A 16,015-nucleotide genomic window follows, 5' to 3' on the forward strand; every position below is an offset into this window, starting at 1 on the left:
AGTTACAAAAATTGGCACCCACTGGATAAAGTTACATAAAAATTGGCACCCCACTGTATCAAGTTACAAAAATTGGCACCCACTGGATAAAGTTACATAAAAATTGGCACCCACTGAATAAAGTTACATAAAAATTGGCACCCCACTGTATCAAGTTACATAAAAATTGGCACCCCACTGTATCAAGTTACATAAAAATTGGCACCCCACTGTATCAAGTTACATAAAAATTGGCACCCCACTACATAAAATTGCGGGGTTCGTACAACAAATACTCTCCCACAAATTCCAGCCACGATTTCGTGTAGGAAGTCAAAAGTGCAAACAGGTACCAAATAACCAGCCAATGGGAATAAACAGGAGCCCCCAAAACCATCCACAACAAACCTTGAAGATAACAGTTTACGAAAGACTTCTACAGCTTCTAAGCAAAAATGTTTCTTCTCAGCCATCGGGAATAAACAGGAGTCCCAGAAAACAGTGAGTAATGAACAGGAAATTGCATCCATGATTTTCTTTTTAAACACAAAGTGGAAACTGGTTTTTACTCAACCATTGGGAATAAACAGGATCCACAGAAAACAATGAATAATAAACAGGGAATTGCATCCAAGATTTTCTTTTTAAACACAAATGAAAACAGGTTTCTTTTCAGCAATTGGGGATAAACAGGATTCCCCAAAATAATGCCTGATAAACAGTGAATTGCATCCATGATTTCCAATTTAAAGACAAAGTGAAAACTGGTTTCTTCTCAGCAATTGGGAATAAACAGGATCCCCCAGAAAACAGCGAGTAATAAACAGTGAATTGAATACATTAATTTTCTATTTAAACACAAAGCCAGAACAGGTACCAAACAGCCAGCCACCCCGTAATAAAATGTAAATCACATCCACTAATTTGGATATAAACACAAAGTGCAAGCAGGTACCAAATAGCCAGCCATTGGGAATAAACAGGACCCCCCCCCCGCCATAAAAATCAAAATGATGAATAAACCTTAAAAAAAAAAAAACAATATATTTAAGACTTCTTTCTACACCTCCCCTACATCCCCACCAAGAACCTGAATCCATCCAAATCCATTTACGTTCCTAATCCGGTTACGGGACGGCGTGACGTCACGCGGACCTCTTCTATTAAGAGTTCTACCTTTTCAAAGAGACGCGACCTCCACAAGGCGCCTCTGACGCTCCCGCCGAGACTTTGAGCTGCCTTTACTCCAAAGGATTTTGCATCTAGCGAAGGATTGCTTGAGGCTGATGGTGGCCAATTAAGGGTTCCTTCAAGGGGTGATGGTATCTGGCGAAGGACTCCTCGAGAAGCGATGGCATCTAATGAAGGATCTCGAACGAAAAACTCCTCGAAGGACTCCCCAAAAAATTATGGCGTCTAACACCCGCTACTGACGAAAAACAGGTCGTCAGAGTACAAATTCGTTGCTGAAGTCAACTGATTTGCTTGTTGCTTTTTACTGAGATACAAAGGAATGTCGCAATAAATTATTATTATCATTATTATTATTATTATTGCTCAGAAAACAAACTCCTGTTCATATAGACGAAGCGCACAGGCGCCACTGACTTGAAATTCAAATTTCCAAAGAATTATTATTATTATTATTATTATTGTTATTATTATTATTATTATTATTATTATTACTCAGAACACAAACTCCTGCCATATGGAACAAGCCCACCAAAGGGGCCACTGACTTGAAATTCAAACTTCCAAAGAATATTATGGCGTTCATTTGAAAGAAGTAACAGAAGGTAACAGGACATACAGAAAGAGGAGATCAATTATTAAAAAAAAGAAAGATAAATTTAAAAAATTATTAGACAGATAAACATATAAATGATTAAAATACGAGGATAAATTGTTTTAGGGTAGCAACGCATCGCATCTTCGCTAGAACTTTTGAGATTTCATTTGCACAATCCTCACGGAGACTGCTTCTCTGCAGTAGCAGAATCAATATAATAATCAATACAATAAACAAGTAAAAAAGGCGCCGAAGTTTCTTCAACTTCGGCGCAATCGAGTTTTCTGTACACCGTATAATCAAGGCCACCGAAAATAGATCTACCTTTCGGTGGTCTCGATATAATGCTGTATGAGCCGCGCTCCATGAAACTTTAACCACGGCCCGGTGATGGCCTGGCCTATATCGTTGCCAGACGCACGATTATGGCTAACTTTAACCTTAAATAAAATAATAACTACTGAGACTAGAGGGCTGCAATTTGGTATGTATGACGACTGGAGGGTGGATGATCAACATACCAATTTGCAGCCCTCTAGCCTCAGTAGTTTTCAAGATCTGAGGGCGGACAGAAAAAGTGCGGACAGAAAAAAGTGCGGACGGACAGACAAAGCCGTCACAATAGTTTTCTTTTGCAGAAAACTAAAAACATAAACGAACCTCTTAAAGCTTTTTCCTTTGACACCCAACCAACCCCTCCCCACCCACCCCCAATACAAAATGGCCGAATTTGGTCGCAAAACCGACATTACGCTCAACCATTAAAAGCGACCGATATCCCCGGGGTCAAGTCAACACTAGCTTGAAAAAACTTTCCCTAATTATCAAGGCTCGTAAAAAAGACCTGGGCAATTATGCTTAATTTACACGGGGTTTCACGGTTTTACACGGCGTTCCGGTTTACACAACACGGTTACACGGTGCGTTAATGCGCAGGGTGTAAGGGGGGGGGGTTAATTTGGCACTAAAAGGCGAAACGATTCCTCAGCTAATGAATTGAAAGTTTGTCTAGTCAAATATGGCTTTGTGTGCAAGGTTTCAATGGAAGGATTACCATGTATATAACATATAATCTGAATATATATATATATATATATATATATATATATATATATATATATATATATATATATATATATATATATATATTATATATAAATCATATATATATACTGTATACATATGTAATGTATATGTGTATATACATACTGTATATGTATATGTGTGTGTGTATATATATATATATATATATATATATATATATATATATATATATATATATATATATATATATATATATGAGAGAGAGAGAGAGAGAGAGAGAGAGAGAGAGAGAGAGAGAGAGAGAGAGAGAGAGAGAGAGAGAGAGAGAGATCTGTCGGCAGAAAAGGGGTAACATCCATTCCGTGTTCTCAATTCAAGACGTCTGTCATGTGTCTTCTGATTATTCTGCGACTCGTGTGTCTTCCCACTTTCAACTGATGTCCCAATCTCTCTTTCTCTCTCTCTCTCTCTATAATATCCAAAGATACACATACAAAACAATATCTTTCAAGTTCTATAGAACGACTGAAGCACCTTTGCTAAGTAAAATTAATTATCTTATCCTGAGAGAGAGAGAGAGAGAGAGAGAGAGAGAGAGAGAGAGAGAGAGAGAACCAACCAGCGAGGGTAATCCCTATTGCAAGTGCTCAGAGAGAGAGAGAGAGAGAGAGAGAGAGAGAGAGAGAGAGAGAGAGAGAGAGAGAACCAACTAGAGAAGGTATTCCTTATTGCAAGTGCTCATAACAAGTGCTAGGCGCAAGTGACAAGTGACCGAACAGAGCAATAGAGAGAGAGAGAGAGAGAGAGAGAGAGAGAGAGAGAGAGAGAGAGAGAGAGGAGCCGTGACCAAAAGCTCCCTTTATCGATCGACCCAAAGTTTGCTATAAAGAGAGAGAATGGACCTGCCTTTCCTCCCTCACCCCCCGCCCTCACCCCCGGCGATCGATTTCGTGGCCTTTTTTTTTTTTTTAAGCTTCGCGTGGAACTGCGAAATTCGTGTGTTTTTTTTTATTATTATACCTACACGCACACGGAATAAAAAAAAAGAAGAAGAAGAAAGAAGAAAGGCGTAAGCTTAGGTAGTACGACAGCTTTGCGCGCAACTGTGAGATCGTTTCTTTTCGTTTGTTGACATTCGTGATTCTTCTTCTTCTTCTTCTTCTTTATAGTACCATGATTCTTGGTCTTCGTTTTCTCTAATTACGAACGTCATTTGACTGAAAATAATCTATCTAAATAATAATAATAATAATAATAATAATAATAATAATAATAATAATAATAATAATAATAATAATAATAATAATATTAATGCAGTATGCAAAACTGTTAGACCTGCCATTATAGATACATAATACTGAGGCCTTCGTTTTCTTTAAACAATCACAAACATTATCTGACTAATAATAATAATAATAATAATAATAATAATAATAATAATAATAATAATAATAATAATAATAATAATGCAGAATGCAAAAGTGTTAGACCTACCACTACAGATACAGAATACAGGCTAATATAAACTAAATTATGCAATAAATGGCTGACATGAACTTCCTATATTATGCAAAACTGCAATATTACCAAACTAACTTACTGGATATTACACTCTGAGAGATGCCGATACCTTTATGACTATGTGGAAAACAGGTTAATGTTACTTTACACAAATATAAAAGTAAATGGATTATGAGACCGTTACCTATCAACAGACTGAAATCACTTTTAACCGAGTAGAACTGACATACGCCTACCTACAAAACTATATTAAACAGTTACAATGACGTAGAATTTATCATTTACAATGACATAGAATTTTCAAGCGAGCCTGAAGTAGGCCTATGTGATTCTAGGTTTTCCAGCTAGGGCAAAAATGGATATAAAAATTTAATGGGAGAATTTTGCCTCTGGGAGAACGGCCACCACCTTCAATATTCTGGTTGAAAGTTCAAATGGCCACTTCTTTCCACGCAATGACTTCGAAATTCCTCACGTGGATACCTTGGGCCAGTACACAAACAACACATATCTGGAATGCTAGCAGGGCAACAAACTTCAGATATCTGGAATGCCAGCAGGCAACAAACAATAGGTCTCTGGAATGCTAGCAGGCCACAAACAATAGGTCTCTGGAATGCTAGCAGGCAACAAACAACAGATATCTGGAATGCTAGCAGGCAAGAAATAGCAGATCTGGTCACCAGGAATGCTAGCAGGCAAGATATAGCATACCTGGTCAACTGGAATGCTAGCAGGGCAACAAACTTCAGATATCTGGAATGCTAGCAGGCAACAAACAATAGGTCTCTGGAATGCTAGCAGGCCACAAACAATAGGTCTCTGGAATGCTAGCAGGCAACAAACAACAGATATCTGGAATGCTAGCAGGCAAGAAATAGCAGATCTGGTCACCAGGCATGCTAGCAGGCAAGATATAGCATACCTGGTCAATTGGAATGCTAGCCGGGCAACAAACAAAAGACCTGGTCATCTGGAATGCTTGCAGGCAAGAAACAACACACCTGGAATGCTAGCAGGTACAGTGGAGACTGCCACACACACAGAATTATTAAAAAACCCATATAGCCTACATCTAAGGCAGGATTCTCTCTTCGGGAAAAATTCCACTGAAGATAAAAATGAATTAATTTCCTCTGAATAGAGGCTACATACGAAGACTTAATCTAAACAGGGAGGCTAAAAGATTACTCCACAAAAGACGAGGAGGAGGGCCACGAATGGACCCTCACCTGAATGGCCTCAGAGAAAGACGACGCCCACAAGTTATTCAAAGGTAGCTCATTCATCTTGAATCAAACTGAATCATCTATTCAGCCCATTCGTGAGAACTTTTAAATTAGAGTGAAGGGGGAATGAAAAAAAAGTTTTTTCAAGCACATATTCAGCTCCTGTTTCATATTAAAAGGTTTCTTTTTATTCAACCTGTCCTCAATTCTGTTAGTTCTGCTTCAAACTGTATCAAATATTCTTTCAATAAATCGATGACAAAGACATTCTATTCTTTAAGAATATGTAAGCATGAAGCCCACGGCTATACCGGAATGTTTGATAAGAATATTGGATTATTTTATGGTCGAGGTCGTGTGGTATCTGAGAGAGAGAGAGAGAGAGAGAGAGAGAGAGAGAGAGAGAGAGAGAGAGAGAGAGAGAGAGAGAGATTCATAAAAATTTCAACAACAGTCTGTGTGTACATGTGTGCATGTGAATTATCCCAGCACAGAGAGAGAGAGAGAGAGAGAGAGAGAGAGAGAGAGAGAGAGAGAGAGAGAGAGAGAGAGAGAGAATCATAAAAATGTCAACAATAGTTTGTACAGAACTATCCTACCAGAGAGAGAGAGAGAGAGAGAGAGAGAGAGAGAGAGAGAGAGAGAGAGAGAGAGAGATCATAAAAATGTCAACAATAGTTTGTGCAGAACTATCCTACCAGAGAGAGAGAGAGAGAGAGAGAGAGAGAGAGAGAGAGAGAGAGAGAGAGAGAGAGAGAGAGAGAGAGAGAGAGAGAGAGATCATAGAAATGTCAACAATAGTTTGTGTAGAGTTATCTGAGAGAGAGAGAGAGAGAGAGAGAGAGAGAGAGAGAGAGAGAGAGAGAGAGAGAGAGAGAGACTTCATAAAACATTTAGCCAAAGTGTGTATTGAATCTTGTGTGGAATTATCTCGTGGACAAACAGCAATATGACCAGTTCCAGCAGACCTTTCAGTTAAGGTCTCTTGAACAGAAACAATGCGATTACGATTTGGGAGAGATAGGAAAGTAACTTCTAGGAAGAAGGGGGGCCTCTTAGGGGTTGTGAATTGCTGAGTTATGGCCGAGGTTTGTGGTCTCGCATTATTATTATTATATATTATTATTATTATATTATTATTATTATTATTATTTACCTGCAATAAACGTCGTCTCATTAAGTACATAAAACTCAAAATAATCCTCAATATTATTATTATTATTATCATCATCATTCCACAGAATGCTATTCCTCTTCAGAAAATAAATAAAAAAACTGGCTACCGTTCCCCCTCCCCTCCCCACCTCTCTCTCTCTCTCTCTCTCTCTCTCTCTCTCTCTCTCTCTCTCTCTCTCTCTCTCTCTCGCCGAAGCAACAAAAGGCAGCAACACCAAATCCCGTAAAGACCGGAGAGGAAAAATATTATATCTCCGCGAGGCAGAGGCGGCGTTCCCGTCCCTGAACATCCAGATAAAAGATTTTCCCCGGGAAGAAGAAGAAGAAGAAGAAGAAGGGGGGGGGAGGAGGAGGAGGAGGAGGAGGAGGAGGAGGAGGAGGAGGAGGAGGAGGAGGAGGAGGAGGAGGAGGAGGAGGAGGAGGAACGGAAGCGCGCGAATCTTTTACACGATTCGAGTGAGGCTGGGAACAGAACCTCCTCGGGGAGAGAGAGAGAGAGAGAGAGAGAGAGAGAGAGAGAGAGAGAGAGAGAGAGAGAGAGAGAGAATTTCAGTCCACTGACAAATAAACTGAACGATGGCAGTTGAGCCTAAGTGCACAGACACCACAAAAAAAAATCCAAGGCAAAAGACCATACCATAGTAACCATGACACACCGCAGAATGTTACGTTACTAAGGTTTGTTTACATTTTGACGCGCCCCCTTCTTCTTCCTCAGCCCTGTCGTAAGATAGCAGGACGCCCGGGCTTTTAAAACTCAACACCCACGACGTTAGCAAATGGAATAACAGATATCTAAGCTATATAAATACCCAATTTAACTTTGGAAATACAGATTAAATAAAATACTATACTGTATAACTCAAAACAGTGACTGAAATCAAATTTAAAAAAAGACCCAATTGTGAGAAATTAACCGTAGGAAGTATGAAACTGATTTATGAAAATTTGGCCACAAGGACTGGGGCACTGGGGCACTTTCAGGCATTCAGTGCTGAAAGTGACGATGGAAGGAAAAGGAAGTTGGAACAGAGATAAAGTAAAAAGGTTCGAAACAAAATTGGGTGCAGCTAGGGGCCGAAGGGACGCCCCAAACACAGAGCAAAAGATTACGCCACAACTTCGTCACATTTGTATTCCTTTCATTCACAAGATTCATGGGAGACCCAACCCTTCTTTCTTAGTCTTCAATTTCCTCTTCCTCTCCCTCTTCTTCTTCAAATAATCGGCGGGAAACACAGACCAGCTAAGCAGCTTTGAAACTTCAGCGTCCCCAGAGACTATTTATTGCCTACAGTCACGAGACGGCAATGCCTTGAGGAGCGCTGTTATGTCTCCACACGTGTTTAGGCGTGAGAAATTGCCCCCGAAATTGGTAGGTCCCGCGGAACCAGCGAAAAATAATACCTGTACTTACAGTCTTTTTCCGCGAGGCGAAAAGAGGGGGGACAGTGAAAAAGAGTCAAGAGAGAGACATTGAAGGGAATTTATTAACGCAAAGGGGGGCACAGAGAGAGAGAGAACTTACTGATATATATTTATTTGTAGTAGCCACAATTTAGAAATCTCGAAGTTAAATCTCAAGTTAAAAGGTCAGTGTGGCAATCACACACACACACACACACACACACACACACACACACACACACACACACACACACACACACATATATATATATATATATATATATATATATATATATATATATATATATATATATATATATATATATATATATATATATTGCACAAACTCACAAAAAGAAGAGAAACCCATTTGTAACATTTTGTCGAAATTTCGAATTAAAAAAAAGACTCGTAAGAAAGATAAATAAACAGCAGAGAACAAAAATAAATAAAAGAATAAAAAAAAACATACGACAGACACACACACACACACGCACAAACAGCACAAAAGAACAAAAAAAAAAAAACCACCGAGGAAGAAGTTCTAAGAGTCAAGTCATTGAAACCTCTCTTTAAAACTTCACGCTAAACGAAGCTTGTTTCACCTGAGATGGCCATCTCTCCACCACAAGGCCACTTGGGCCAGGCTTCTCTCACTCCCCGGGAGTGCCTTTCACTCCCTGGGGGTGTCACTCACTCCCTGGGAGTGCCTTTCACTCCCCGGGAGAGTTTTTAAAATGCGACAGAGTAAGAGAAAGTTTTGAGATGAATTGAAGGAATTTTACCGTCCATTCTGACTGCTTTGTAACTTCCTGTGCCGTCGTCTTGCATACTGACTACCTCCGATGGTGTCATTTTGCATTCCCTCTAAGTCTCGTTAGCCTCGTCTTGCTTGCATTCCAATTACCCCCATCAAGGTCTAGAGGTCCAGTCAAGTCATTTTGCATCCCTCTACTGCTCAGAGTGTCGTCTTGCATTCCTTACCATTCACAACTGTGTTGTCATGCATTACTTCTATTCCAGTGGTGTCATCTTGCATTTCAGCTATTCCCAATTGTGTCATCTTGTATTTCCTCACATACTGGTGTCATCTTGCATTCCTTCTACACATACTGGTGCCCTCTTGCGTTCATTCTACACATACTGGTGGCATCTTGCATTCCTTCTACACATACTGGTGTCATCTTGCATTCCTTCTAAACATATTGGTGTCATCTTGCATTCCTTCTAAAAATACTGTGTCATCTTGCATTCCTTCTACACATACTGGTGCCATCTTGCACTCATTCCAAACATACTGGTGTTGTCTTGCATTCCTTCTACACACACACTGGTGTCGTCTTGCACTCCTTCGACCCTTACTGGTGTCATCTTGTATTCCTTCTAAACATACTGGTGTTGTCTTGCACTCCTTCCGCACATAGGCCTACTGCTGTAGCCTTGCATTCCTTCTACACATATTGGTGTCGTCTTGCATTCCTTCTGACCCAATAACGTTGTCTTGCATTCCCTGTGTCCTCAGTGATTTAGTTTCACAATCCTTCTGCTCCTAATGCTACCATCTTGCATTCCTGCTAGACCCAGAAGTGTCGTCTTGTTATCCTGCAGTACTTCTGCATTCCTTTCAGTCTCAGTGAGGTCATCTTGCATTCTTTTCACACTCAACTCAGTCATTTTGCATTCCATTTTAATACAAATGCAGTCGTCTTGCACTCCTATTTACTCCAAATGCAGTCGTCTTGCATTCCTTAAATTTCAAATGCAGTCATTTTGCATTCCTTAAATTCCAAATGCAAGTCTTTTATTACTTAAATTCCGAATGCAAAGCCTTGCATTCCTTAAATTTCAAATGCAGTCATCTTGCATTCCTTAAATTTCAAATGCAGTCATCCTGCATTCCTTAAATTCCAAATGCAAAGTCTTGCATTCCTTAAATTCCAAATGCAAAGTCTTGCATTCCTTAAATTCCAAATGCAGTCGTCTTGCCTTCCTTAAATTCCAAATGCAGTCATCTTGCATTCCTTAAATTCCAAATGCAGTCGTCTTGCATTCCTCCTGCACGCTAACTTCGGGTATGCGCAACGGAGGACTTTGAAACTCACTCACTCTCTCTCTTCTGCTTTCCACCCCCTATAGCCTTCCATCTTTCAAGCGGCGATGCCACAACATAATTCCCAATTAAATCCCAATTCCAGCGCTTCTTCGAGCCTTGGCAAGAGAGAGAGAGAGAGAGGGGGGGAAACTTCTTCAGGTTATCCGAAAGAAGAGATCATTCAGATTCCCCGTTTCTCTTATTCCTGGGTTCTTCTTCTTTCATCAAGAACAATGCGACTTTAAATCCACCCTCTTAGGTGTTCTCTCTCTCTCTCTCTCTCTCTCTCTCTCTCTCTCTCTCTCTCTCTCTCTCTCTCTCTCTCTCTCTCAAAGTCAAGGAGGAATTGAGGTGAACACCACAATTCACAGTTACCTATGATGATAGGCCCTTTAAACAGGTGAGGCTTCACACACACACATATATATGTATATACACATACATACCTATACATATATATATGTATACATAAGAAATCAAAAATAAGAAACAAGACAAAAATGCACTTCCCATCTCCCTATCAAATAAGAAGCATGACAAAAATGCGGGACTCAATTTCATCCCCAGTGAGAAACATGACAAAAAAACACGGGACTCAATTCCATACCAGATGAGAAACATGACAAAAAACACGGTCCTCAATTCGATACCCAGTCAAAAAACACGGTCCTCAATTTCATACCAAATGAGAAACATGACAAAAAAAAAAAAAAAAAACCCGGTCCCCAATTTCATACCATATGAGAAACATGACAAAAAAACACGGTCTCCAATTCCATACCAAATGAGAAACATGACAAAAAAAACACGGTCTCCAATTCCATACCAAATGAGAAACACGATGAAAAACAAATCATATTAGGAAATCTTTAAAAAATCTTTTTCTGCGTGTTAGTAAGTATGTATGTATGTGTGCGTATATGTGTACTTGTATATATCAATTACATACACACGAATAAGTATACACAACCACAAAAATAAACAAAGAAAATATTAAATATTAATAAATAAAGACAGGAGGGTACCAACTCGGCGTCCCAGAGATAACCAACTCCCGCTGTTTGCAGCCTCATTATCTGCTTAATTTCCAAGTAGGCCTAACTTAAAGGTGACTGCACCCTTCCTCGTAACAGCCATCCATCCACCCAACCTCTCTCTCTCTCTCTCTCTCTCTCTCTCTCTCTCTCTCTCTCTCTCTCTCTCTCTCTCTCTCTCTCTTCATAATATGCTTTCTAGGCCTTCAACTGTGCACGGGTATACATTCAGTGCGCCATACATAGGCCTAATCATGCATATAACCTCTCTCTCACACACACATACACATCCAACTGTGCACGTGAATACATCCATTGAGACATACATAGGCCTAATCATACATATAACCTATTCTCTCTCTCTCTCTTTCTCTCTCATATTGTATTTTCTAGGCCTTCAACTGTACACAACAACAGATTCAATGAGCCATACACAGGCCTAGTCATACATATAACCTCTCTCTCTCTCTCCATGTGTCTAGGCCTTCAACTGTGCACGAGTATACATTCAGCGAGCCCTACATAGGCCTAATCATACATATAACCTACCTGCCTGTCTCTGTCTCTCCCTCACACACACACACACACACACACATATCCAACTGTGCACGTGAATAGTTCCATACATCCACTCAGACATACTAGGCCTAGGCATACATCGAACTTGGATCGATGTGAATACGTTGGATTTTTTCAATGGTGTGCCCCGTAATGGTCATAAACAACAACAACAACAACAACAACAACAACAACAACAACAATAATAATAATAATAATAATAATAATAATAATAAACTCCATTTTGCCTGAGTTGGAGATTCTCAATTTGAAAAAAGAGTACGTTATTAGTTCCATTAACTGTTTTCAGATATTTCTAATAATACACCAACAAAAATCTCGTTTTAATGAGAGAGAGAGAGAGAGAGTAACTACCTGAACTGTTTCACTTATTGCTTGGTTTACGCAATAGCCTAAGGCAACATAATCTATCACTTATAATTCTTATCAACCATTTTAATTCACATTTGAAAATGAAAACATTATAAGAAATTGTTGGTTAAGACCAATTTACTTTCTCTCTCTCTCTCTCTCTCTCTCTCTCTCTCTCTCTCTCTCTCTCTCTCTCTCTCTCCTGAAACTATCTACTGTAATAATACTTATCAACTTCGACTACCTATGCGTCTAGTTTTAGACCTTCTCTCTCTCTCTCTCTCTCTCTCTCTCTCTCTCTCTCTCTCTCTCTCTCTCTCTCTCTCTCTCTCTCTCTCTCTCTCTCTTCTGAACCGAGTTTATCAAAAGCCGTGAATTACCAAACGGCCTATGCGCTCGTTCATATTTTTCAAGAGCAAATGTTATAATTTTAACATTCGTTAATGTTTTTTTAAGCAAACACTCGTTAATGCTTTTTTAGCAGATCTTAATATTAACATTCGTTAATGTTTTTTATTAAATATTTTGTAGTAAATCTTAGTAGTTTTGACATTCGTTAATGTTTTTCTTAGTATTCTTAATAACTCTGACATACGTTAGTGTTTTTTTAAAGCAAATCCTAATGATTTTAACATTCCTTAATGGTTTTCCAAAAAGCAAATGCTATAATCTTAACATATCTATCTTTTGGTTGAACCACAAAAACATAAAAATGTTCATTTAATCAGAAAGACCACTATACAAAACTGGGAAGACAGAATTCACCTATAGGCCTACCTTTGCCGGGGTGGCGTCAATGTAACCAAATCCAATGACTTTGGACTTTTAACTGATGTAGATAAAATAATTGGGTATCGGAACCACAGATGTAGACAAATCAATTAGCTATCAGAACCAGCGTTAGGCCTATACCAGGACAATGTTTTTACAGAAAACTTAAAAACATTCAGGCCTAGCACTTTCTAAATGTCACCGGTACCTGATACCAGTTGTGCATTTTGAAAAGTTCCTACTAAACATCCATTATACCGATGGCTTTTTGATGGCTCTCATGAACATTCAAAACTATACACACGGACCGTAGGCCTATTTCGTTAAAATTGTCACTAATAGGTTTATGCAACAGCTACATGTGTCTCGACTCACCAAGGTTAAGGTTACAACGGTAACAGGTTTGGGGGATCATTAAATTTAAGATTAGGCCTATATGTAAGTTGGCTGGTCCGTTAAAACTTCAAGACTATGCCTATAAAAGTCTATATGTTGTATACTTCACAGTATAAAGACTAGGTCTATGAAAACGTCTAAGGTGGATGGTTATTCTAGTCTTAAAGAATAGGCCTATTCATATACTTTATTAATAACATGTTTACCTCAAGAACATTCGTAGGCCTACATTCATACACAACTGTTTTGAAATTAGTACATGACTGGGAAACCTTATCGACACGAATTGCAAACGATATAACTGTAATTCAGCAAGTAATATATGTAACCATTATATTCTCCAACTCCGTAAAGAACAGGCCTACTTATACAATGGATTAGTGACACGTCTACCTCAGGAATATTGGTACATCCATAAACAACTATGTTTCTGGTAACCTCAGGAATATTGGTACATCCATAAACAACTATGTTTCTGGTAACCTCAGGAATATTGGCACATCCATAAACAACTATGTTTCTGGTAACCTCAGGAATATTGGCACATCCATAAACAACTATGTTTCTGGTAACCTCAGGAATATTGGTACATCCATAAACAACTATGTTTCTGGTAACCTCAGGAATATTGGTACATCCATAAACAACTATGTTTCTGGTAATGATAAAGACTTAGCAACATTATCGACATGAATTGTACACGAACAATTGTCTTTTAGCTACTAATTACCAATAATGGAGGTGACATTTCAGGATCATAAAATATTTAGGCCTAATGACAAACTGAAGTGTCAAATTGCAACGTGGATCTACTGTACTATGAAAACAAGGGATACATAACACCAGAAAATATTCATGGCAGCCCAAAAAATAATTACAGAATAAAAAAATACAGGCGAGGACAACTCTGGCAAGAGACATGTCGGCCGGACTTGTCCAAAAATTTGGCTGGTAATTACCAATAATTGGGTGACATCTCAAGATAATAATGTATTTAGGCCTAAACAAGAAACTGGATCTATTATAACATACATAGGGTTACATAACAGAAACTATGCACGGCAGTCATAAAAAATAATTACACAATAATATATACAATAGGCAAAGGTGTCCCAGACGGGGTCTGAGGCATGCTGGATTGGTCCAGAGAGAGAGAGAGAGAGAGAGAGAGAGAGAGAGAGAGAGAGAGAGAGGCATAACAACAGAAGTTATTCATGGTAGCCCCTAAAAAAACTAAGAAAAAAATACGAAACAACATATAGGCTAAAGAGGGTGACCCAGACGGGGAATGTCTGACAGAGCCTGAGACATGTTAAACTGGTCCTGACTGCATAGAGAGAGAGAGAGAGAGAGAGAGAGAGAGAGAGAGAGAGAGAGTTGAAGGGGTTGGGTGGGGGGGCGAGGGGACAGACGGGTACTCACAGAAATTGTTAGATTTGGAGGTGGCCAGCGTCAGTCTGGTGGCGATGACAATGAGCAGTAGCGACATGCGGAGTTTCATCCAGAAGAAAACCGTCTTGCGACCGATCGAGTCGTGTTCCATCCTGGTTCACTGTCACACTACTGATCCTCCAAGTCTTCATAGAACGAGAAATTAAATGAATAAGGATGATTCTCGTATAAAATCAAGGCGATTTCCGTAGGCGTGACGGGGACCCTTTCCAACAGCACTTCGAACACACTGTACAGTGTTGGAGCAAGACTGAAGAGGCAAAGTGAGAGACAGATATATATATATATATCTAGATAAACCGAGACGCGGGGTGGGCTTGCTTTCTCACACTCTCTCTCCGAGACAGATTATGTATAAGAAAACTAATAAAATATATATATACGGTTTTAAGGAACGGAAAAGCAGCGCTTTAGAGGCCTACACGGCGGTAAGTATCACCAAAACACACTGAAACTCATGATTTCGTAGTCATCATCGACTCGAGGGCGTTACTTTACGAGCTGCTGCTGTTAGCAGCTACTGCAATGCCATGAGAAAGAGAGAGAGAGCGTGTGTGGAGGGGGAGGAGGAGGAGGCGGCGGCACAGGCACTACTAATAAGGGTTACAACAAGCGAGTAAAGGGACCCGACCGACCCGCACAAGCTCGACTCCAGCAGGCGATATGAGTTAAGGCAAAGGCACACGTTCTGCTACCCCTATCGGAAGCCCACGAACCTGTCCATATCCTCCGCGTCGCTCTCGCCTTATTTTAACCTTAATTTAAACCTCTCCCGCCATATGTGCGCAATAAACCATAAAGTGCAAAACCAGACGATTTACATTTCATCTAAATAACATTCTGAGGGCGTCGCCAAACGTCGGAGAATATAAAAATCGTCAAGTTTACTTCTCGGCAAATGAGAGCGTTCGAACTACGCCATATTGATCACCGGGCGCTGCGCACGCAGCCGAGAGCCATCTCTCGGTCACTCCCTCGACTACTACAATGGTAATACCGTCCCGTAGAAGTTCAAGTTCGTTTTTTTTCTCTCTTCTTTTTAAGTGTCGTCCGATCGATATATTATTTCGGGGGAGTCGACGGTTTTACCTGTCGATGATGATAATGACTCGACGCTCGGCAGGCGGTCCTTATTCGGACCGTCGCTTCTTCCCTAGACGAGGGAAAGAAGAAGAGTCGACGGGACAAGGAAAAC

At 39.8% G+C, this 16,015-nt stretch overlaps 1 protein-coding gene across 1 annotated transcript in view; it reads right to left on the reverse strand.

Annotated features, from left to right (window-relative positions):
• Positions 1 to 15,804, reverse strand: part of loaf (lost and found) — a 287,501-nt gene extending 271,697 nt beyond the window's left edge. The window contains exon 1 of the mRNA XM_067097188.1: positions 14,791 to 15,804. Coding sequence (XP_066953289.1) covers positions 14,791 to 14,911 — 121 coding nt within the window. The 5' untranslated portion in view covers positions 14,912 to 15,804. The remainder of the gene's footprint in view (positions 1 to 14,790) is intronic.
• Positions 15,805 to 16,015: the final 211 nt, after the last annotated feature.

Source organism: Macrobrachium rosenbergii, chromosome 54 (assembly GCF_040412425.1).
Source record: "Macrobrachium rosenbergii isolate ZJJX-2024 chromosome 54, ASM4041242v1, whole genome shotgun sequence".
Classification (NCBI taxonomy): Eukaryota; Metazoa; Arthropoda; class Malacostraca; order Decapoda; family Palaemonidae; genus Macrobrachium; species Macrobrachium rosenbergii.